The sequence below is a fragment of the Cryptomeria japonica genome, chromosome 9 (assembly GCF_030272615.1).
Source record: "Cryptomeria japonica chromosome 9, Sugi_1.0, whole genome shotgun sequence".
NCBI lineage: Eukaryota > Viridiplantae > Streptophyta > Pinopsida > Cupressales > Cupressaceae > Cryptomeria > Cryptomeria japonica.
In genome coordinates, this window is record NC_081413.1 from 672,085,598 (window position 1) to 672,109,155 (window position 23,558).

At 35.2% G+C, this 23,558-nt stretch overlaps 1 protein-coding gene across 3 annotated transcripts in view; it reads left to right on the forward strand.

Annotated features, from left to right (window-relative positions):
- Window positions 1–2,572: 2,572 nt before the first annotated feature.
- The window catches only part of LOC131033844 (transcription factor-like protein DPB), a 41,849-nt gene continuing 20,863 nt past the window's right edge, over window positions 2,573–23,558 (forward strand). Inside the window, exons 1-9 of one of the 3 annotated variants that reach the window (XM_057965137.2) lie at window positions 2,573–2,927; window positions 5,605–5,793; window positions 6,023–6,278; window positions 6,447–6,529; window positions 6,784–6,827; window positions 7,972–8,034; window positions 8,174–8,320; window positions 8,559–8,627; window positions 8,925–9,023. In XM_057965137.2, coding sequence (XP_057821120.1) covers window positions 2,915–2,927; window positions 5,605–5,793; window positions 6,023–6,278; window positions 6,447–6,529; window positions 6,784–6,827; window positions 7,972–8,034; window positions 8,174–8,320; window positions 8,559–8,627; window positions 8,925–9,023 — 963 coding nt within the window. In that variant the 5' untranslated portion in view covers window positions 2,573–2,914. Of the gene's footprint in view, window positions 3,005–3,058; window positions 3,179–5,604; window positions 5,794–6,022; window positions 6,279–6,446; window positions 6,530–6,783; window positions 6,828–7,971; window positions 8,035–8,173; window positions 8,321–8,558; window positions 8,628–8,924; window positions 9,024–23,558 lie in introns of those variants that run through there. The other 2 variants (XM_057965138.2, XM_057965139.2) reach the window with 2 other exon arrangements.

Sequence of the window (23,558 nt, forward strand, 5' to 3'; positions counted from 1 at the left end):
TTTCACATTGAAATATCATTGAAGAGGTCTGCTAAAAAATAAGCAACAAATTTCATTAGCCATGGGGCCACCAACTCCACAAATTGCTGCTAAAAAAGTTGAGTAGCAACTGCTAGCCAAAATAAGCTAACAACAACTAGCCAAAATAAGCTAAGCAACAACTAGCCAAAATAAGCTAAGCAACTACATGGGGACTTGCCCTTAGTATCCTTTCTCGGCTTTTCTTGTGCCAAATGCAATAATGCTATAAATCATGATTCTTTCTTGCTTATCTTGCATAGGAAGTAGTGGGTGATTTTTGGTGCCACTTGTTGCCAAGAGTGAGGTGAGTCATCTACAATGTACCCAACCTCCAAATAAATTGCCATCTTGGCTAATACATATTCTTCCCCATTTGCATCATGATACACATTTTTATAAGTGTAGGTAGTTGAGTTTTCAACTAGAGTCCAACATTGATTTAAAATATTTTTAATCTTCTAGTTTGAGAATTTATAAGTCATCGAATCTCTCTCTACATGTACTTGTTTTATTCTATAATGTTTGTAATATTGTAGTCCCAAAAGGAGGCCTTGAGTTTCAACTTTTTTATTAGTACCTAGTTAAAATTTTTGTATGCTACCTCGATGAACCTTTCTTCACGGTTCCCATTTAGGCATCCAACTCTTTATAATCCCAATTCCCTCTTGACATTCCATTGAAGTTAAGCTTGTACCATCCTTTGAAGGGTGAGAACCATTTTACTTCTTTCCTTGGATTTAGTTCTAGATTAACCCCTACATCTCCACAAATGGGGGGACCATAAAGCCTTTCCATTCCTTCATTATCCCATTATCCCACGATGTAAAATAGTTGTTTTTATTATTTTATGTGTTTTGGTTGCATTATCAACTATTTTCTTGATAACATTCTCTAGTTTGGAGAGAAAGTTGTGGATCGACATTTTTTTTTATTGAAAAATTATTCTATCATTTATTTCCATATCTCACAAAAGATCAACAAGAGGCTAATTATCTAGATGCTAGATAAGATAACTTTCTTGTAGAGAACCAACCATGCCATGACTAGGGGTACAATTTCTTTGGGTTATGCCAACTTGTTTTAGTTTCTTTTTAACCCACTGCTAGCATATTTTGTAAATCTATAATTTAACATTTTGTGGTACACACTTTCTTCTTCATGTTTGTATGTTACACACCTAAATGACACATCACAACCACATTTTTCAAAATCTTTCTATAGTAAGATAATTCTTTTTTATACGACTAACCATGCAAAAACCTAAACTTTGGGCTGACAATTCTTATGCCAACATAAATGTGTTGTACATCCTTCTTTTTTGGTTGTTGTTTCTTCCATAATGTATCCAATTTTCATGTTATGATTACCTAATTTAGCTCCACATGATTTGATGTTGTCTTCCTCATTAATAATAATGACCTTTATGCCCTCTATCTCTTTTTTGATAGTAGGGTCACTCCAATTTGAATGAATGTTCAATCCTTGTAACTTCTTCCATTGCCACTCTCGTCTCCCTTCTTTTTTGATCGATATCAAGTAACCTCTTAGATATTGAACCCAATTTTCTTCCATGTTTTTCTTACTTATTCTATGTTGGATACGTCCTTGAGAATTGGACAACCATTCCATGAACCCTCCAAAAGCAAGGCCCTTTTATGCCATTTTTATATTTCAAAGTGATGTATTTCACAATTACATGTTTGCATGATAGCAAAAAAAAAAAAGAAGATCTTAAAGAGAAGGATTAATAGTGGTAAATATTTTGTCTAGAGCTTTGAATCCACGAGTTTGTGGTGTAGTATCTTGACCCATTTAAAATGTGATCTCAAGTAGATTCTCCATATCAATTTGGTCTAATACTGTATTAACAATTGACCACTTTTTGAGACCGACACGATTAACTTTCTTGACCTTCATATTGTTTCTCATGAAATCAATGGACATTTCTAATCCTTCAAATATATTTTTCCAAAAGAAATCCCCCATCTATTAGTTGATATCATCTAGTGTTTTGCTTGTCATTTTTTTAGACATATCATGATGTAAATTGGTATTACTACTTTCAACATCTATTACCAATTTATTTTAAAAATTTAATCTATTTTCTATAAAAAAATAATTTCTTTATATTTATGAGTTAAAATATTTTATAAAATAAGATTTTTTTTCAAATCTTGAAATAAGACCAAAAAATTAAAATAGTAATTGACCCTCAGTGGACAAAATTATTAATTTTCTTATTTATCGTATTAGAAAAAGCAATTACTGATAGTATTTCATGGTAATCTTTCTAATCTATAATATAGAATACTATATTTCATCTGATACTTCTTAAGAAGGGAACGCTTTTCAATACAAATAGAAAAGGTCAAAAATATGTTTACCACTAATTATAATAACTCCACGGAAATCCGGGAAAAATAAAATCATTGAATATATGTGACGTGGGATAAAGCAGCTTATTCATTCCAACGTGGCGAACTTTGCCGTCGTCTCAATTTGGCAGTTTAATTAATAAACCAAAAAATAAAAATCACAAAAAAGATAAATATAAAAAGAAGTCCACAGCCATGAAATGAATAGTCCTGAATTGCCACAACCAATCAAGTTCTCTTCTCTCCTAATTTGATTTCAATGTTCATTACTTTTGTCTTACTCCGATCGCCAACACCCAATTTATATTTAGAAGTACCCAGCTGCAGATTTGGCCTTTAAACGGGGAGAACAGGATTTGGATTGCGTTGTGTTTCAAGGGGCAATCTTTGGTGGGTGCCTCGAATTTATGGGATAAAGGCCAGATTTCCAGGTCGTTTTGGTGGGTGCCGAGAATTTTAGGGGGCTGAGGCCAGTTTTGCAGGTTGTCTTTGGTGGGCGCTTCGCTGAATGGGTTAAGATGCTGCCTCGAGGTGGGTTTGTGCAAAGAGTCTTCTGTCCTGAGTTCTGTATTAGGCGGACAGCTGGGATTTTGATTAATTTTGAGCTGGTACATTCAGCTTTTGGTTTGTTTCTTTGAGCGGGCATTGAAAAAAGAGTTTTTTGGTATCGTTTTTCAATTGGATTTTGTTGGTGGGATTTGTGGGGAGGGTTGGTGGGTTCATTTTGCGCTTTGTTGATTGGATAGCTTTTGGCTTGTTGAATTGGTTAGGGTTCTGAGATGGTATGTAGACTGTTTTATTGTATGGAACTGCTTTTTGGATTATAGTATGCAAACAGATTGAGCTGCAGGGCTCATTTTTGCGTATCTCGGATGAATTTGAAACAAAAATTTCCAGAAATTGTAGGATTATGGTTAAATTTTTTATGGCATTCGTGGTGAAATTGGATTGAAATACACTAGCAAGAATGATGGATAACTTTTTTTGGTGTTCCTTATGCATATCAAATAAAATATTTTAGGAAATTGTAGGAATTCTAAATCATGTGGTTGGTGAAAAGACTGATATTTTCTCGCTTTTATGATGTGTCATATTGTGTAAATATATCTTTATCTAGTTGATATTGTTGCAATCCTCGTCCTCATCATTAGAAGTCAACTTGTAACACATTCATGATTCAAACGTGATAAAATAGGTCTCCAAGTCACACATATGTTTGAATTTAAAGCAAAACAAATACTTCAAGATACCTCTAGTTTGAAGACCTAAATTCAAGATTTGAAAAATCTCAGTTTTCAGAGAGCTGAGATTCTGTTAGGAACGATTTATTGACTGTGAAATTTGTCACTTTTTATGTTTTAGATGGGGTATTTTTCTGTGAGATTAGATTTTGAAGTGGACGCTGATATTGACCATAAGAAATTGAAGATAACAAGAAGTAAATGTGTCAGGCATATGTCTTTTTGGAGGTCCAGCATGACCGTAATTAGTAAATCTCAGTTTTGTGTACTAGGGTTTGTATTTTGGAGGTCCTGTTATGCATTCATTTTCTACTAGCATTTACACATTTATGTTTTATTTCCAAGATTTAAATGTTTGGCTTCATAGTTGTGTGTAGCCAAATTTGAACTGTGAGCTCGATTTGCTGCTTCTGCTCATGAATTTTGAAAAGAAGTTTTCACTTCCAGGAAATTTTAGGAATTACGGATTATTTTTTCTTCCCATTGAGCACTGATTTGTCTCGTAATTTTTTTATGATTTTGATGAGCCATTATTGTGTAAATATAGATTTTGGAGTTGGTTATTGATGCAACCCTGATATGAGCTGCTTGAAAGAATCTTGCCTATATGCTTCAAAATAGCAGGGCATAAATTTTAAGTGCATGTCTAATAGTTTTAAGGTCTAAATAGTCCTTTAACATAACATCTAGTCCAAAATTTTCTACATTAGTCATTTAGAAGTAATTTATTAAATCAATATAGTTTGGTATATTGGGATTATGTGCTGGACAACTTGTTTGTTGCTAGCACTTTCGCTATGATGTTTTTCAAATTATAAATGCTTAGCTTGGTGGTTTTATGTAGATATCATATATGAAGCATCATAAACAAACCCTAAATGTCTCTATAATTAAAAAACAACAGGAATAAATACGTTTAGCTACATGTTCTGTACAGAAATTCCATGATAACACTTATTCAGGAATCCTCCAGATTGGTGATACACACCATTAGACCTTGATATCTACAGCTGCTATAATCCTGATGCCAATCATGTTAAGAAAACCTTTAATCACTGCATAGTTTAAATGAATAGAGAATAAATCTTTTGCATATATATTTTTATTTTTAAGATGAAAAACAAATACTTAAACACAAACCACTTTCAGGTATCCTCTATGTTGTTACCAATTTAGAATTACACTGATCTCATTTTTGTGTGTAGAGAATCTGAGTTTAGTTCTTATTGACTTAGTAACGTTATTTGTTCCCTAGCTTTTTCACATTTACACTTTTATTCCTAAACTCTAAATGCTTGGTCAGATGCTTACGTAGGAGCATGAGCAGGGTGTTCTTGATGTCTAATTTTGTGTTTTTAAACGGTATGTGTCTTATTAATGGAACCTTTTTTCTTGTTTGAAAAAGTGGTTATGGATATTCACAATATAAAGGTGGGCCTATATAATTACAGCCGATAGCTTGCCTTTTATGAATGAGTCAATTAAATGGTAGATTTAAATAGCTCGTGTTTAGATTTCTTGTTGCCCTATATCAATATTAATTATATATTTTCTTATATGCTCATTTTTGATTGTTACAATCCTTGTGTATGGACAATTTTTTGGATAGTTGGTTTTTTAATAGTGACAGTTGGAACTAGGCTTTCACATCATTATAATGTAAATGTGAGTAATGGATTTTATGATATCTTGGAATAATTTTGAGTTTCTGTGGTATTCACTAGCTTTTGAGTGGCGGATTAGCATTAGGCTTTTGAAGAGTTTAAAGAATTTGCAAGGATGTAGCAAAAGTGGGAAGGTTCTAAGGCTTTAGATTTATTTTGATACAGCTTTCTAATGTATAAAGAAATTAGAAACCAAATTAAAGGTGTAGTATTTTGGTGAAATGGATTGTGGACAATTTAGTTGATGAATTATGGTATGATAAAAAACGGAAAGGTTTGAAATGAATAATCATCTTGTTGCAGGTTCTATCCGAAGGGTGACTGGACCAAGAAGTGCAGTCAGGAGCAGAAGAGGAGTCACACAGTCTCCTGGATCAACTCATCCTAACAGTAGCAATAATTTACAGAATAATATTAGTAACTTTCATGAAACTGGCATGTGCAAATATGCCAAAGGCTGCAGTGTTATTCTAAATGGGACAAGTACCAATGGTAAATACTTTGTATTCCATTCTTTTTGCTGCTTTCATATTCTTCTTGTAAAATTTCACAGCTCACACCTTAATTGGTCACTTTATCCAACTTATAAGAGAGGTTCAATTTTCTGCTGCTTTAGTTGATTAGTACATGTTGGATGGTTTTACAGAGTTTACATATAATAGTTATATACTACAATGGTTGTCTATCTTTGAATCTCACTTACTAATTTCTTTCTGCCCAGGAACAAATGCTGATATGAACCATTTAAATTCAGAGCAACAGGAGGTTGAGCATCCAGCAGTCAAACCCAATGTTATGGCTGGTGGATGTTCAAGAACTTCTGGATGTGCATCAGGACAATCAATATCTATGGACAGTGGAAGCATCGACTCTCCCTCTAGAGGTAATGGTGCAGCAATCACTATGGTCGCACCAATCAAGCACATTGCAAGGGCACCTGTAGACTCTCTTGACATGGATTCTCCTGAGACTGTAGGGTGAGCCACATTTTGGTTCTGCCATGATCCTGATCTGTTGGAGTGTATGCACATCATTAGAAAGAAAAGGCATCATAATTGGACTCATTATGCAATGATTGAATATGCGAGGATAATACCTTGATTTTTGCCACCATGTTTGATTGGCAAATGTTTTTTGCATGTTAGGAGCACAAAGAAGAGGAAAAGAGGAACACGAGTTACTGGTGGGGAGAAAGGAGGGAGGGGTCTTAGACAGTTTAGCATGAAAGGTGTGCTTTAGTCTCTTAATTTTTTATAATATTTATTTGAACCTATAAACACATCTCTTGCTTAGAATAATGAGAATGCCATGAGTCTTTTATATCCGTCATGTATTGAATTCATGCGTCATAAAGATCATTTTTTGTTATCTATAGAATTTATCCATTGTGAAATCCCGTGTATAGTGATGTTTCTATGTATCTATGACTAATGGATACTTGGGGATTTTTTCACTCACTTTTAGCTTTTTTTTTGTGTTCAGTCTGTGAGAAGGTCCAAAGCAAGGGCCGGACTACCTATAATGAGGTAAATACATGTCAACAGTTGACTGCTTATTGTTAACTTTAGCTGATTTCCCTCTTTTATTTGTTAAACATATACGTTCAATCTGCTTTTATCTATTTAAATTTTATGTGTAATTCGATTTGCTAATCTCCCTCGTATTATTAATTTTAACCAAGCTGAAATTCATTAGGCATCTGTGAAGAAAATGTGTCATAGCGTTATAGCACTTGGACCATGTAGCTATTCTATTACAGTAATGAAGAACTTTCCTAGGATTGCAAAAGCATGATATAATGATCAAGTTAGTATATGTGAATTACATAATTTTGGAGATAAGAATCTGAGAATGATACAAGATTAGTTGAAATGATAGACTTGTTAAGCTGTATACATGAGAATGTCTAGAGGTAGTAATTTGAAGGAAGGTAGTTGGTAGTGTGTTTATAGATTAAGTATAGGAAATTTGCTTTTGGATTAGATTTAACTAAGGCACTTAATTTTGTTCAACTAGTAGGTTGCTGATGTTAGATGTGAGTGTTGTCTGGTTTAGGGCATGTAACTAATTCCTAACTTTTGAGTACAGTTAAATGCTTTGTTGCAATTAATTGTTTACTATACATATTTTATGCCCTGCTTTATATGCCACTTGAATAGTTCATTTCTGTTTTATGCTGATGGAATTTTCCCATTGTTGGAGAACAACTTCAAGAAATTTAGAAAAATAAATAGTCTTCATAGTTATTTGTTATAGACTTTTTACATTTTCATCAGGAATAATGCTGTCTAAAATCTGATGGTTAAATTTCTGCTACAGAAGTAAAATGTAAGTTGTAGGCTTTAGCAAGCCAGAAGTCTAATACAATAATTTGCACCTAGCAAGTTTACACACTTGTATCTCTGATTTTTGATCCTTAAAAGTATTTCTTCTTCAGAAGTCTTTGATCAGCACAGCTTATCTCTAGTACGGACACTTGATTTGGATTAGCCACAGATTGTAGGATAATATTCTACCCAGTCTAACCTCATTTTTTCTAATATATTTTCTAGCAAGTAATGTTATTTGATTTTGAATAATTAAGAATCCTGTTTTTTTGGTTTAACTTCTGTTAAATTGTTTGTTAGTTTATTTAATTTTCACATAATTAATGTTTTATTCATTTTTCAGGTTGCAGATGAACTTGTAGCTGAATTTGTAAATGTCGACAGCAATTGTGCTTCGCCAGAAAGGGTAGGTATCCCTTTTTTATCGTTGATATTTTATTACTGGTTTTTGATTACTATGGGTTATGGCGTTCTTAATCAAGTTGTATAAACTAATATGAGTTAATTGACATTTACATGAGATATTAATTTTGGTTTATTTGCAGCAACAATATGAAGAGAAAAATATTAGGCGGAGGGTATATGATGCATTAAATGTGCTCATGGCAATGGATATAATATCAAAGGAGAAGAAGGAAATTCAATGGAAAGGTTTGCCTAGCACTAGTGTAGAGGATGTTGAACAGCTTGAGGTTTGTCCTGACATCCTTAATGGTTAATTGAATTTCATTATAAAGATCCAGGTTATGAACTTACACAGGTGTTTATACGAAAGAAGAATAAATGAATTAAGTGCTAATGATATTCTAGTGTAATTCCTTCTGATGTTTAATAGATTGATCGTATCATATGTTCAGAAATTCTCACTTTGAGAGAGCATAATTCTATGCAATTTAGGGCTGCTGATCAGTATCATGAAAATGTTTACAGGCTGAGAAGTTGCTAGTGAAAAGTAGAATTGAGGAGAAAGCATCTTATCTACGTGAACTTGAAGAACAGGTAATAGTTTATAATCAACTTGAATCTTACCAGTTATATAGTAATTTCTAGTCCCTTGAGACTTTTCCAAGCAATATGTGTTTCATTCTGTTTCCCAAATTCAAATTGAAAGGAAAGAACAATTTCATATGCTGGGGAAGCTGTCTTTTGTATTTCATAATGCTTTATAGGTTCTAATATTCAAAACATGATGTTTTGTTATCTTTATTGCAAATTTTTTAATGCTCTTTCATTCTGTTATTTCTTTTCACTCATGTCTCACTTTGTGATTAATGCTTGGTTTCTTTTTGGTCAAAGTATTTAGGCATACAAAATCTGGTTTCGAGGAATGCACATTTATATGGTTCTGGAAATACTCCAGCACGGGGTGTAACATTACCTTTCATATTGGTCCAGGTATTATATTATTCAAATATGTTTTGTAAAATGTTTTTTCAGTCCCGTTTTGATTTTCTGATAGAATTGCATTTCTTTATGTGTGTCTTTTGTTCCTTTTCCATTACGCTAATAGTAAGTTACCTGAAACAAAAAAAGTTTCCAAATGTTTAGGAAATGTGGAGAGGCTATGAGGACATCTTGTAGCCATAGTGACTAAATTTAAAGAACGATACTTGTGTTTGTCTGATAAACTATTTGGATGGGAACACAATGCTTGCATCTTCTGCTTGAGGCAAAATCTTTGAAAGGCCCTCCTAAAACACTGACCTGATGTTTATCAGTTTGCTGGTCTTAACGACTCCATATACACACTACATTTCTAGTTCAATGTTACTTTCTCTTCTACAATTTTGGTAGAATAATCCCCAACATTCAGCATTCCACCACTTCAATATGGCTACTATTACTTAAGCACAATTGTAAATTTAATTAGGACAGTATGTCGAAGTCAAACCTTGAAAAATAAATTGAATGAATGATTCAATAATCGGATGATTACATTGAACGATATACACACGTATATATAGAGGTTACAAGACGATGTTCTATAATTAGAACATAACGTTAAAGTAAAAGATTAAAGAGCTAAATGCTAAATTAAGCGTGAAAGCTAAATTAAGCTTAAAAGCTAATTAACTAAAAAGAAAAAGCTAAATGCTAAATAAAGCTTAAAAGCTAATTAACTAAAAAGCTAAATGACCATTAAACAAGGAACTAAATATAGGTGACTAAAATATAATTAAATATTCTAATACCCTCCCTTAACGGTCATGCTATCTATCACAGCAAGCTGCCCTTTAAATTTGAGAAACTTTGCTGGGCTCAAGGAGTTGGTGAGGATATCTGCAGTCTGATCTTCTGTAGGAATGTACTGCAGTATCACTAATCCATCTTCAACATGCTGGCGGATGAAATGACAATGAAATTCCACATGCTTTGTCCGCTCATGGAAAATTGGATTTTTGGCTAATTTTAGAACCCCTTGATTATCACAAAACAAGGGAGTAGGTCTTGGTTGAGACATTTGCATGTCTGCAAGCATCCTACGTAGCCAAATTGCCTCACATGCTGCCTTAACAGTTCCTCGATACTCTGCTTCGGTCGAAGAAACAACTATTGCCTGTTGCTTCTTGCTGGTCCATGTGACTGCACCTGTACCCAAGCTGAAAACATACCCAGAAGTTGACTTTCTGTCATCAACACAACCTGCCCAATCTGAGTCTGTGAAACCAACCAGCCTAGGATCTTTGCTTCTGCTGTACAGAATGCCAAAATCAGGAGTGCCCTTCACATATCTAAGCACACGCTTTGCTGCAACCCAATGTTCAACTTTTGGGGCTGACACGCTCCGCAAACTCCATGATTCTGAGTTTGAATCTCAGGTAATCCTACGACTAGATCCTCTCGAACCAACTGAGAGAGATAGTGGACATTGAGATGCCCATAGCGCTGATGCCAAAGAGTGCTGATGAAAGTACTCCTAGTTGCCATGGCAAGCTCCTGAGAATCAGTAGAATCAACAAGTCTATATAGACCATGATCCTCAATACCAACTGCAACTGTAGTGCGAGTCTCCCTGTTAACAATGTTGCACTTGTGCAACCCGAAGATGACATCCAGCTGTGGTGAATGCGATATAATCTGACTGACTGACAGTAGATTGAGCTTCATACCAGGTACAAAGTATACATTGAGGAATATTAAATCCCTCCCACCAGATGAAATCTGAACGTTGCCCTTGCTGACAACAGTATACTCTTCACCTCCACCAAAGATCACTGAATCAGTGAAAGGCATGTACTCTGTAAACCAATCCCGACGATGTGTGAAATGCCGAGAGGCTCTAGAGTCAATGTACTAGGCTGATGACTGAACATCATCAGAGGAGGTTTGGGCCATGAACGCATAGAAGGCAGATTCCTTCTGATTAGGATGCGTGGCAGAATTGGCTTTTTGCTTGGACCCTCCCTGTTTGGATTGCTGGGATGCTATCAATTTCCGACAATCTTTCACCAAATGGCCATATATATGACAGTAGGAACACTATAAGCTCTTCTTTTTGGAAGACTGCTGAGGTTGACCTTGCCTTGCCCTTTCTGCTGGAAGGATGGAGCTTTACCCTTGTACTTATGCGAAGCTGAGGCTGTGAAAGCCTGTTCAGTGGATGAACTAGCACTGCTTCCAAACTGTTGCTTCCATTGATCCTATTGTAGCAGCTTGTTGCTAAGATCAGGAAACTTCAAATCAACACTAGTAGAGGAGATATTGAGCGTATCAATGAAATGCTTGTAGGATCTAGGAAGGCTTTTTAGTGTGATCACTACCATATCCTCTTCCATGGTTCGGCCTATAGCTTCTAACTGATCATGGATGTCCTTGATCTTCGTAAGATGTGCCTGGATAGATGACTTCTCATCCATCATGAAAGAAAACAACATATTCTTCAGAAAGAAAGCTCGGCTCTTGTTGGACGTTTCGTGAAGATCCTTCAAAAGATCCCAGATCTCTTTTGCTGTTTTACTTGAAGGCACCTGTGGGAGTTGATCATCTGTGACAGAGAGTTTGATAAGCATGACAGCCTCGATTGTTCACATCATGTTTGTTTTGATCATCACCTGCTGTTGTAGGACAAGATTCCTTGCCCAAAACAAGCTGATCAACGCAACGATACTCAAAGATGGTAAGCATATGTTGTTTCCAGGTGTTGTAGTTGGGGCCGTTGAACTTCTGACTGTGTTCCAACATGATGTTGGTTAATGATGCCATCACGGAAATTGAGGTTGATCAAGGTCAACTGAGTGAAAGCAAGAGACAGAAGAATCTGATTTAAAAAAAAAATCAGAATAGAAGCAGCTGCTGAAAAAATTGAAACCCTATAGGAGAATTCAGGCACGAATTCCAATGCACAAATTTCGACCCAAAAATTAAAATTTCCTGCACACTTAAAACAGCATAAACGGTGCCCAAAAAATAGCCAAAATCCCAACGTCCACAGAAATAGTAGAAATTGCGAACCGTTTTTAAATTCCAAGGCAAATTTGCTGGCACAAAATTCGAGGCACAGAAAACGAGGCACCCAGAAAAATCTGAGACCAACCTAGAAAAGCTCTCGAAAAACCCACCAAAAATCTGAAAACAAAATGCAGATCCAACGGCTCAAAATTTGAGGCACGGAAAACAATGCACCCAAAAAATCTGACGATGACCCAATTGAGGTCTCAAAAGACCCACCAAGAATCTGCAACCAGAATAAAATTTCGACTTGAACTGAAGGGTCAAAACCCTAGTCGAAAATTGCAGAAACCCTAGGAAAAATTTGAACCTACAAAAAAATCTGCTCTTTTTAAGAAAAAAAAACAGTTTTAAAAAAATCTCTTCAATAAAAACTTCGAAAAATTTTAATAACAAAAATTTTTGAATTTTTTGAATTTACATGCTTTGATACCATGAAAAATAAATTGAATGAATGATTCAATAATTGGATGATTACATTGAACGATATACACACGTATATATAGAGGTTACAAGACGATGTTCTATAATTAGAACATAACGTTAAAGTAAAAGATTAAAGAGCGTGAAAACTAAATAAAGCTTAAAAGCTAATTAACTAAAAAGAAAAAGCTAAATGCTAAATAAAGCTTAAAAGCTAATTAACTAAAAAGCTAAATGACCATTAAACAAGGAACTAAATATAGGTGACTAAAATATAATTAAATATTCTAATAAACCTTGGCAAATTAGATGCGCAAGGTAATATACACCATGATGGCATTTTTCTTTTTTGGGTTTGAATATTTGGGATCTATCAGGACCATACTTTTGAGACTTGCCCAGACTCGTACAGACTTGGTGAGTCACGAGTCGGGTCACCCTCGGCATGTCCTAGTGACCCGGATTTGGATTCAGCTGAGTCTGGGTGAGTCTCATCACCTAGATTCGGCTAGACTCAATTTTTTTTTATGGTCGCAAAATTTCAATGTGGTTTTGGTTTATGAAATGCCCTCAGAATATACATGAAATACTTAAAAGTTATATTTCATGTATATCTTGACAGGATGTTTGAGAGTGGTTTCAGATCTCTAGGAGTTGTAATGCAAATTATAGGTTTTAGAAGATCTTTTAAATTTTCAGACTTAGTCAAATTTCAGTAATTGATAGGCTCCTATATCGCTCACTCTCTCTATCTCACTCATGTTATGTGCCTTGAACTCTAGATCTATCACTCTTCCTCTATCCCCTCTCTCTACCTCTCTTTATCTCACACTCTCCTCTCTCCTTCAGGATCTTGGCCTATCTCTCTCTCTTTCACCCTAAGATACCCACGAAGGTTGCTACTCTCAACCTTGTTTTGGTGTTGTCCCCAAATCCCCATCAAACTATAAGACTAAGTAAGTAATAGGTCAATGATGAATCATGATCATAAAAATCTACATAATACATAGCCCTTGTAGCAAATCTCTGCATCTTCATAGGTAAAAAATATTATGGATGCCACATCATCTAGGACCTATTGTAGATGCTTTTCTAGGAAGGATGCAGGCTCCTCTAAGCCATAGACTTCTAGTTATTGTTTTGATATTGTTTGGAACATTTGATGTCATGGATTTCATATTCCATGAGTTTTGTATACATTTGACAATATTTATATATCTAAGTGTGCTATTTCCTTCAACTATGATATGTGTTTATACTGATGAGATCAATGTATGCTTGTGTATGTGATCAAATTAGCTTCTATTTGATGATGTTATTGTGTCTTTGAGGTTTATTAATAAAAGGTGCATGAGTCAAGTTTTAAATCCTTAAAAATCTCTAGGTTTCTTGTGTTTTTCACTTTGCCTTTTGCCAAGTCTTGAGTCGAGTCATCCTCACTGAGTCTGAGTCTTGGATTTATGGTCAGGAGTCAGAACAGTGCATTGAAGTCGAACCTTGGGAACTAAAATAAAATCTTAACACGTGCAAAACAAAATAAAGTTGACAGGCTTTCAAGGAAGACAATGCCTAGACATATTAGCACCATAACATCACTTTTTCCTTTGCGACTTGAGAACCATATGTATCCTCTCAGTTTTTCTTTGGCCATACTTTATTGGATAGCACTTCAGTCCATCCAGTATTATTATCTTCTTCATCAAATTCGCAAGATTCTTGACCTGCAGAAAGTGACTGATTAATTTGATCTTGTAGCAGTTTACCAAGATCCCATTTTTCAGCCTAAATCAATCTCTCTTGCCACAAATTCTTTCCTACTTAAAAAGGCTGGGGAGTGGGCATATGAACTACTGCAGATTTAGATCGATCCGTCTGAGATTTTGTTGTGGACATATTTACTAAAGTTTTTAATCAAAAGAAGAATTATATATGCTAGGATGATTAGGCACAAGATTACCACCAGTACAAGAATGTAGATGCATGCCATTCAAATTTGCTTGGTCTTTATTCTCTTCAATACCATCCTTAAGTTCAGGTAGTGCTTCTTACTTCACCAGTGAGTGATTCGTTTGGCGAGCCTTAAAAGTAGAGTGTCTCCAAGATTGATCTTTTTGGGATAATTTATATTAGCATTGATCATGTGTTTTGAGGAGACTTGGGAGATGAACAGGTCCAATCTCCAGAAGAATTTGGAACTGGTTAGTTTGCAGATAGATGATGAATACATGTTCCTACAAACTCACTTTTTTAGAAGCAGATGCTTTAGCAACATTACAATTAGCAGCGACATGTCCCACCTGAAAGCATTTATGGCAATGAGATGAAACATTGTTGTAGTCCAATACTTGTTTCCATACCCTATCTTCAACCTTAAACTAATTTCATCAGGTAAGACTTTCAAGATTTCAATGCCAACTTGTATGCAGGCTGCAATAAAATGAATAAGTTCATCTGTTGCTGGGTCTATTGTAATAAATCTATCCAGAGCATTCCCAATACTTAGGAAACAAGAACCTACACAAAAATGCAATGTTAGATAGGGTAAATGGACCCAGATGCGCATGACAAGAAAAATCTCAGCAGTAGAGAATCTAGAGATAAAAGGCAGAAGCCAGGGCTTTATTAATGTAACATGGCTCTCCCAGAATCAAGGACCCTTGCCTAGAACGAAATCCCCATCTTCCACAGACTTAGATAATAACTCAAAACTCTTGGGCACTAGAATAGATCTCTACTGATTATTTTAAATTCATTTCCATGTTACCATTATCCAAGAATGCAAATTTACTAAACCAGACTAAAAAGAATTAAACTTACAGATTAGCCCATGGTAAAACTTCACGTGTTAAAGGAAATGAGTCATGAGAGGATGATATCCATTTTGTGCTACAGCTTTGAAGTGCCTGCAACTGGGGCCACATGTGATGGTTTGAAGTTTGCATTGTCCTCATAAGTAATCTCTTCCTTGGATTGAACACCTCCAGCTGAAACCAGTCCCTCACTGGTTTTATTGGACATCTCAAATGAAATATGCTTTCAGCAAGGTGCATCCAACAACCCCTGAGCTGCAGTGGATCTATTCTCAGCAAATAAAATATTCTTGTTTGGTGTGACTGGAGCTGTAAGATCGACAACTGCAATATCCACTAGGCCCAGAGTTGCAAATCCAAGACCCCTTCATCTTTACATTTTATCGAGAACAACATCCATTGTTGTGTACTGCTTGCTGATTGATCTTTGATTCCTCTGCAACAGCAATTGCATTAGATTTTTGGAGAGAGCTGGGTGAGAAGCACCATTTTGAAAACTTTTGTTTTACTTTGTTAAATCACACAGTGTTAGACTGATAGTGTTTGCATAAGTTTAATAAATGCAATTAATATGGAAATGACAGCAAATAATACCGCCAGTATTGTAGTGTTTGTTGGCTTGGCATATACATTCATGTTATTCTCGAAGGAAATTTGCCAGTTGTGTTTTTCCTTCTGTGATGCTTAAATCTGTTACTTTAATTGCATTGGAAACTTACAATAATTATATTTTGACATATGCAAAATCATCTGGCAAGTATTGAATCAATTTATACATGTGCTGTTACTGAGGTTGAGGTTAAGCTCCACGAACTTGAAGTTTTTAGCTCAAGACCATCACATAATTCAACACACGATTTCAATTTATATGCATCTTTTTGTCTCGTTCAATCTAGCATAACATTTGGAAAGAATAATCTCATTGAAAGACATTCTGAAGGCTGCCTTATTAATTTAAGGTATCCGATTCATTAAATTTAAACATCTTCACATTGTTTTTTTTCGGATAAATTTAGAGGTTCTATGGGGGACCTATCCAAAGGTTTTGAAATACAAAATACAAAAGTATAACCAGAACTAACAAGCAGTCTTAAGAAAACATAACGAAAGAACAACTATGTAATGTCCCCACCTTGAAATAGAATTTAATAATAATTAATAATCAAATCAAAATACAAAAGAATAAAAATAAAAATAAAATTAAAATATTATTAAATTTAATGAATGCTCAAAAGGCATGAAACGATAAGTTGCGACTCCCCCAAATATGAGTTATAAAAGGGAGAAGAGAACTCATTTGAAGGGGGGATAATTTGGGAATCAGTAGTGCAGATCTGATTGTGAAAGGTTGTGTCCCTTTCAAAGGGCAGAAATAATGAAGAGTATCATATACTGGGGTCTGTGGGATGAGTTCCTTATGCATAGTTTAATGAATACTTGCTGTGTTGTTTATGAATGCTTGATATAGCATAATGGATGTTATTCCTATCAGTTCATTGATAATACATATTATGTTATCGCTTATGATTGCTTAATATATAAAGGTATAGGAATGTGACATAATATAGGATGCCTTATATATATGTGTGTGTGTGTATTTTCCGTCTGATTATTATAACCAGCCTGACTAAAGATACATTGTTATATGGTAGCCAAATCTTTAATCTTTCCTATTGCCCCTATAAGAAGGATTGAATGTGGGAATGTTAGGGAGAGGCGGTAATAATGCCTCGCCAGATAGGTAAGTCCTATGGTGTAATGGACCATGCTACATCATACAAGGGCAATAGATAAGACCTGCGGTGGAATGGGCATGTGTTACATGATACATCATACAAAGGCACTATTTGTGAAGGATAGTTTCTAGCACCCTACCATGGTTATTCCCCATCTTTTGTAGAGTTGAGGATTAGGTTAGAAGTAAGGATTGGAGCTTAAATATAATAGTTATCAAATGTATTATGAAAGCTAAATGTTCATTAGTTGCAATAATTGAATCTAAGCATAATAGTTATGTTGAAATTTGTTGATCTTCCTAGTAAGAAGTATCATTAACCTTACTTAGTTAAGAGTAACCCTACACTAATTTGTTATAATTATAATTATAGGACAAAAATTGGAAGGGGACATTATAAACTACGTCTCTCTTAATTCTCTATTATCTTGATGGTGGATCATGGAATGTGAACCGAAATGTTGATATATATATAGTCATCCCTTGTAGACTGCATGCTGATATTTTTTCAGCTTGATAAAATAAATGCTAAGGGTTCCTCACACCGAAACAAATGTGACCAGCATTTGTAAGAAAAGAATGGGATTTTCCCAATTTCAATGGGAAAAATCCACCAGAGCTAGCCAAAAAGCCAGGGAAAGAGCCCTTCAAAAATCATAACCTAGGAAGCACTGACTTAGCATCTATAGGTCACCATCTAACTTTCAAAACAGAAACCTTAAAGGTCATTACCATAATTTGAAGATGTCATGAAAGAAGAGACAAAAATTTCCTTCTCAGTTGAGACAAGAGAGCTTCCATGGTCAATTTTGTACCAGCCCTGATAACCTCCAATGCCTCCTTATGTAGCCTTTCAAACTTAGTTTTCCATCCGCTCTTCATTTTAGTGTTTAAGGTACCACCCTTGTCAGCTTCCAGTACCTCCATTTGTCGCCTTTCTAACTTAGTTTTCCATCCTCTCTTCAATTTGGTGTTTTAGATACTATCAAGGTGAAAAGCTTAGATTTAGCAATACCATACTGGCTTTGACTAACCCTTTTTGGTGTTGGGTTTTGTAGCATTGGCTCACCCATTTCAGGATGTGGGCAATATCTTCCTTAAGATGAATCTGTTTGGAATTCCTATTTTGCTCTTTGACAATTTCGAAAGCATTTTTCATAACAACCTGGCCAGAATGCATCTTAGGAAGATGTTATATTGATTTGGGTTGTGGAACCAGTCCCTGATATTATTATACTGGGTAGTTGATGGATTTTGAATCAAAAAGTAAAACCATCAAATTGATGGAAGGATTTGATTAACTGAGTGAGGATTTCCTGTCTGACCGGGAATTGACTGTATTCGAGATTTATATAGAATCCTTTGTACTCTGTACGCTGTAGCAGATGGTAATCATGATGTTACTATCATTGGCTCTTGTTTTAATCTTGGTTGAGACATTCTTTTAATGCAGGTACAATCTCTTTAATGGTCAAAGCACCATCTATGTACAAAATATTAAAACCTGAGTATAGCTTTGATGTCGTGTGGCATCATTTGTAACATGACCTAAATGTTGTGGCACTCCCACGCAGTCCAGTGATTAAAAGACATTTTATGCCAAGGGCTTATTACTTTTATTGAGATCTTATGCAGTTTGGTCTTGCATCTTTTATCCAAATGTTTGCAAGAGAGCTTCTTCGAGGGAGCATTTAATGGAGCAAATGAATGATACATCTGACAGGAATAAGAAATGAAAGTGGGTAGTTAGGTTTTGTTGTCATCAATAGTATTGGTTTCTGGTCTAAGACAAAGTAAGCCAAAACAATAATTTTTTTTCCATGTTAGATGTTTGACATAGGTTACAAATAAGCAACTTTCTAGGCACCCCTTCTATTATGGAGCTGATAGAGCATTCAATAAATTGCTCCTTGATAATCTGAGCTAATGAAAAAAATAGTAAGAGGGTTGGTCTGGTTAGAGGCTATAGGGACCCGTTGTAAACTTTCTCTATGGCTGGATCTAGGAAGATTATTTACAAAGAAAATCCAGTCGGATAATTGCTGTTATGGAACAGAAGTGTTTGGGATACAAATTCTTCCCCTCATAAATCAGGTATCTCAATTACCTAGAGATATTAGGACTTTTATGTTACATTTTAGGTCCCTTTTAAAAGGGATGTCAGCCCCAATATTGTCATTACCTTGAGCCATCAGATGCAGAATTGGCCACAATGCATGTGCAAGCCGAAAGCACAACTCAGTAGACTATTAGCTTTTGGTAATTTTATTGTATCGTGTATCGAATTGAATGAGAGGATGGAATTTCTCTACATCTACTGATATTTGTAGTGTGAACATGGAAAGTAGTTTTGTTTTTGCCTCATAACGTTATTGTGTGATCTAGAAAGTGGATCCTATTTTAGTGTTGGAGAGCTATTTCTCTTATATGGGTACATTAAGTGTTAATAGTTTTGTTGAAAACTTGGGGGATTTGGAACATTTTGGGGAGGAAGAGGTTTTTGTATACAATTTTGAAATATGGAGTTTTAGCTTACATTGGTAGTTTTGCCACTGTTGATAGTTTGGTCACAAGGCAAATGGTATTGGAAATAGAGGTGAACGCAGAGTATGAATGTGGCAATAAGATTACAATTAAGTGTTAGTTTGTTTTGACTTCTAGAGGTAGAGTTCTTGATATTCATTAATTGGGAAGTTAAAACATCTACTATTGGAGTTTGGCAATCCATTTTGGGAGTTGGCACCCCTGTTTAGCATTATTGAAAGAGAAATTATGTAGGTTGCTAGGTTCAACCATTTATTAGCTTGTGGATGGATAGAGTCACTTGTAGAAGAGTTGTAAAGGTCAGATTTAGATGAGCATTCTTTCATATTAAAGACCATGAAGGAATAGAGCTTGAGGTAGAGTAGCTTGTCGACGAGTCACGTACAGGGAATAGAGCTTGAGGCAGAGTAGCTTGTGGATGGATGGAGTCACTTGTTGAAGAGTTGTAAGGGGCAGATTTAGACCAGCATTCATTCATATTAATTTACTTGATTGGTTATAGTGGATTTTGGCGAGTGTTAACTTATTCAATTGGAGTTTTTCTCCTTTTAGTTTTCTCTAGACCAAATCTTGTGTCTTTATGATTGTCAAGTGTTATGCTTCTATTTCTCTGCCTCCTACTGTTGTGGCTATGGTTGTGGGTTGTATTTCTTGTTTCGTATTCATTTAAAGAATGTGAGTAACTTGCATTAGAAATCTGTAATTGGTGAGCTCTTTGGGAATTTCAGTCCAATTTATGGATCAGATTGGTATCAGAGTCGGTTTGGAAAGCTTACAGGTAATTTTAAATCATTTTTAGTGGGATTGTATTGCTTTGTCCACAACATGGTCTAGTGGTAATGGAGATTCATGAGAATTTGAACCCATAGCTGGAATTAGGTACAAAGTTGGATGGAATGTGAGGGTGGAAAAGGTATGGATGAGGCTAAGAAGAGATTCAAGAAATTAGGGGCTGATTTTGCTGTGATTTTCCATATGGGGAAAATGAATATTTGTGTGAGTTTGTTGATGACCATACCTCATAAATTGGGCATTCAAGAGAACCCAAACGTGGAAGTAGAGGTGTCCGAGGCTACATATAACTTATAAGCATGGTGAGACCTTGAAAACAAGGGTTCACTTTTGTTCAAAGTGGAGTCCAAGGTAGAGATCGAACATTCGACAGAGAAATGTATAAAAGTTGGATCAATCAGTCTCTCTAATGGAGATATATTTTCGCTTACATAAATTGAGTTCTTCTCAGCAGATTAAGCTATTTGGACATGCATTAAGATGGTACAAAGCACATGTAACTTTCTTGCAAGGATGAAAGCCTCATCCATTTCAAAATGGGGAAGATTTTAAAGAGTTACTGAAAAACAAACTATTTTATTCTATAGGCTATGAAGATGATAGAGCTATTCAATGAATGCAAGCGAATTTTGAAAAAAAGCAGTTTAGTTGGGAAGAGATGTGATGAAAAGAGATGCTAATGAAGTATGCTGGAGGATTGCTTAGACATCTTTGTAGGGTAGTATTCATGGCAAAACCTGAAAATCTTGATGAGGAGGCAAGTGCAGGTCCATTGTTTGGAGATGGCTAACAAGAAATCCAGCTCGTTCAAGGAAAAATAGCTGGGTAAGAAATATGGTTGGGAGAAAAATGATTCACAAAAAGAGAAAGATAAATGGAAAGGAAAAAAACTCTACTAAGACTGAAGAACAACGATAAGGCCAAAGAAAAATTCTATTGCAAATGTTTGTGATAAGAAGGGTCATAATAAAGACACCTGCATGGTATTATGCCCATGTAAAAGTTTAAAAAGAACTAAGATTCACATAAGGTGAAGGAGATTGAATGTACTTTGGATATGGATGATTGAATATTTTGTACAACTATGTAGAAGGAGGCAAATGCGATTTGTGATGAAGCTCAAGATGAGGATGAGTTTACCAAGCTTTTTCATGTGAAATTTCAGCTGAAAGGAAAAATGATGCTCATTTTGATACTAGTTCTCTGCCAAATTTAACTCCTCAAAGTCTAGTGCAAGAACTTGGGTTGGAAACAATGAAGCACCCAAAACCATATTTTTTGGGTTGGCTGAAATAGGGAGTAGAAATTTTTGTCAAAACATAATGCACAATTAGTTTTGCATATTTAGTGGAATTAAAGGATGAGGTAACCGTGGATGTTACACCATCAGATGTATGTGGGATTGTTCTTGGTAGCCCTTAATCTCTATCTAAATGGGATGCAAATTTTTATTGCAGATTGAACAAATGCTGGTTTAAGAAAAATGGAGAAGGGACGATGATAAAATTGTATGAGGGTTATATCCAAGGTATTCAGGATGAGTGCTGCGCAAGCAAGACAATTAATAAATGCTATGGGAAAATTTGCTTTATTAGTGTTATGGGGATAGAACAACGAAGAGCTAGCAGTTGAGATTAAAATAATACATGGCATGTCTTTGGTGCATGTGCATTGACTACCAAGTGCTAAATAAAATTATGGTAAAGAATTGGTACACTTTGCTACACATTAATTAGCTATTCAGATCAGCTTCAACATGCCAAATATTTTACAAAATTAGATTTAAGGTTTGGTTATCACTGACTCAAGGTTAAAGAAGAGGATATCTGGAAAAGAACATTCAAGACTAGGCATGGATTACTTGAATGGCTAGTCCTTCTATATAAGAATGAAGTGCTACACCCCCTTGCCGATGTGTGTGTCATAGTTTACTTGTATGACATTCTTGTTTTAAGCTAGACATATGAAGAGCATGTTGAGCATTTGTGGAAGACATTATAGATTTTATTGGAGACAGGCTGCAGTTAAATTGTAACAAATGCGAATTTGTTCAAAAGAGTTTTGTTTATCGTGGACATGGCATCGTATGTTTAAGATTGACCCAACAAAAATTGAGGCTATGTAAATTGGTCTAAGTCCACATGTGTAACTGATACAATTAGCTTTCTGGGGGAAGCTCAATATTCACTTAAGTTTTGTAAAATCATTTTTATCCATTGCAACTCCATTACATGCTGATACTAGTCTTGAGATGAATTTTAAATGGGGAAATGTGCTGTTGAAGGCATTTGATGGATTAAGAAACAAATCAGTAATGCAACTATTTCAGCGTTACCCAATTGGCAACTTTTTATCGAGGTGGAGATAGATAATGGCAATGCTATGGAGGCGTTTTATTGTGAGGCTGAAGGCTAATCTCTTATCATTCAGAATTATTTTATAGATCCATTCTTGGATATTGCACTTGTGACAAAATTATGTGCATTGGTGCAAATGGTTAAAAAATGGAAATATTATTTATTGGGCAATGAAACCATAGTGTTTTTAGATCACCAACTAAAATATCTTATAGTTTAAATGAAGATACAAAAGTTGAGGCACTACAAATGGATGGGCTTCTTGCAATAGGTTCCACTTGGTCATTAAGTACAATGAACTTATAACCAATAAACTTGATGATATATCTTCCAGGTCACCTTTGGTCTCAGCTATTTTTACTTATCTTGGCTTGAACCATTTGGGAAAGAGGTTGTGCAAAGAACTATGAGCATGATGCAGATTTAAGAGAGTTATATTAGACTTTAGTAGATGAAAGAAGATAAGTTCAATATATTCTAGGCAAAGTGTGATTTATGTTTTAAGGATGGATTACCAAAGTTAATTTTTTGTGGATTCCAAAACAGAGAGGAGATTGGAGTTTTTAAGAGAAACAAATACCTCTAGAGTAGCTGGTCACTTTGGGGTTACAGAAATAGTTTCCAATCTGCAGCAATATGTATGTTGGCCTTATGTGCTGAAAGATAAAAAAAAATTGTTTGTAGTTGTAAATTATGCAATGTAAGTAAGCCCAATAATTGAAAATTAGAATTTTATCAGCCACTTCTAGTCCCAACTCATTTATGGGAGTGAATTTCAATGGATTTCTGAAGGGTTGTTTATGACATGGAAAGGGTATGA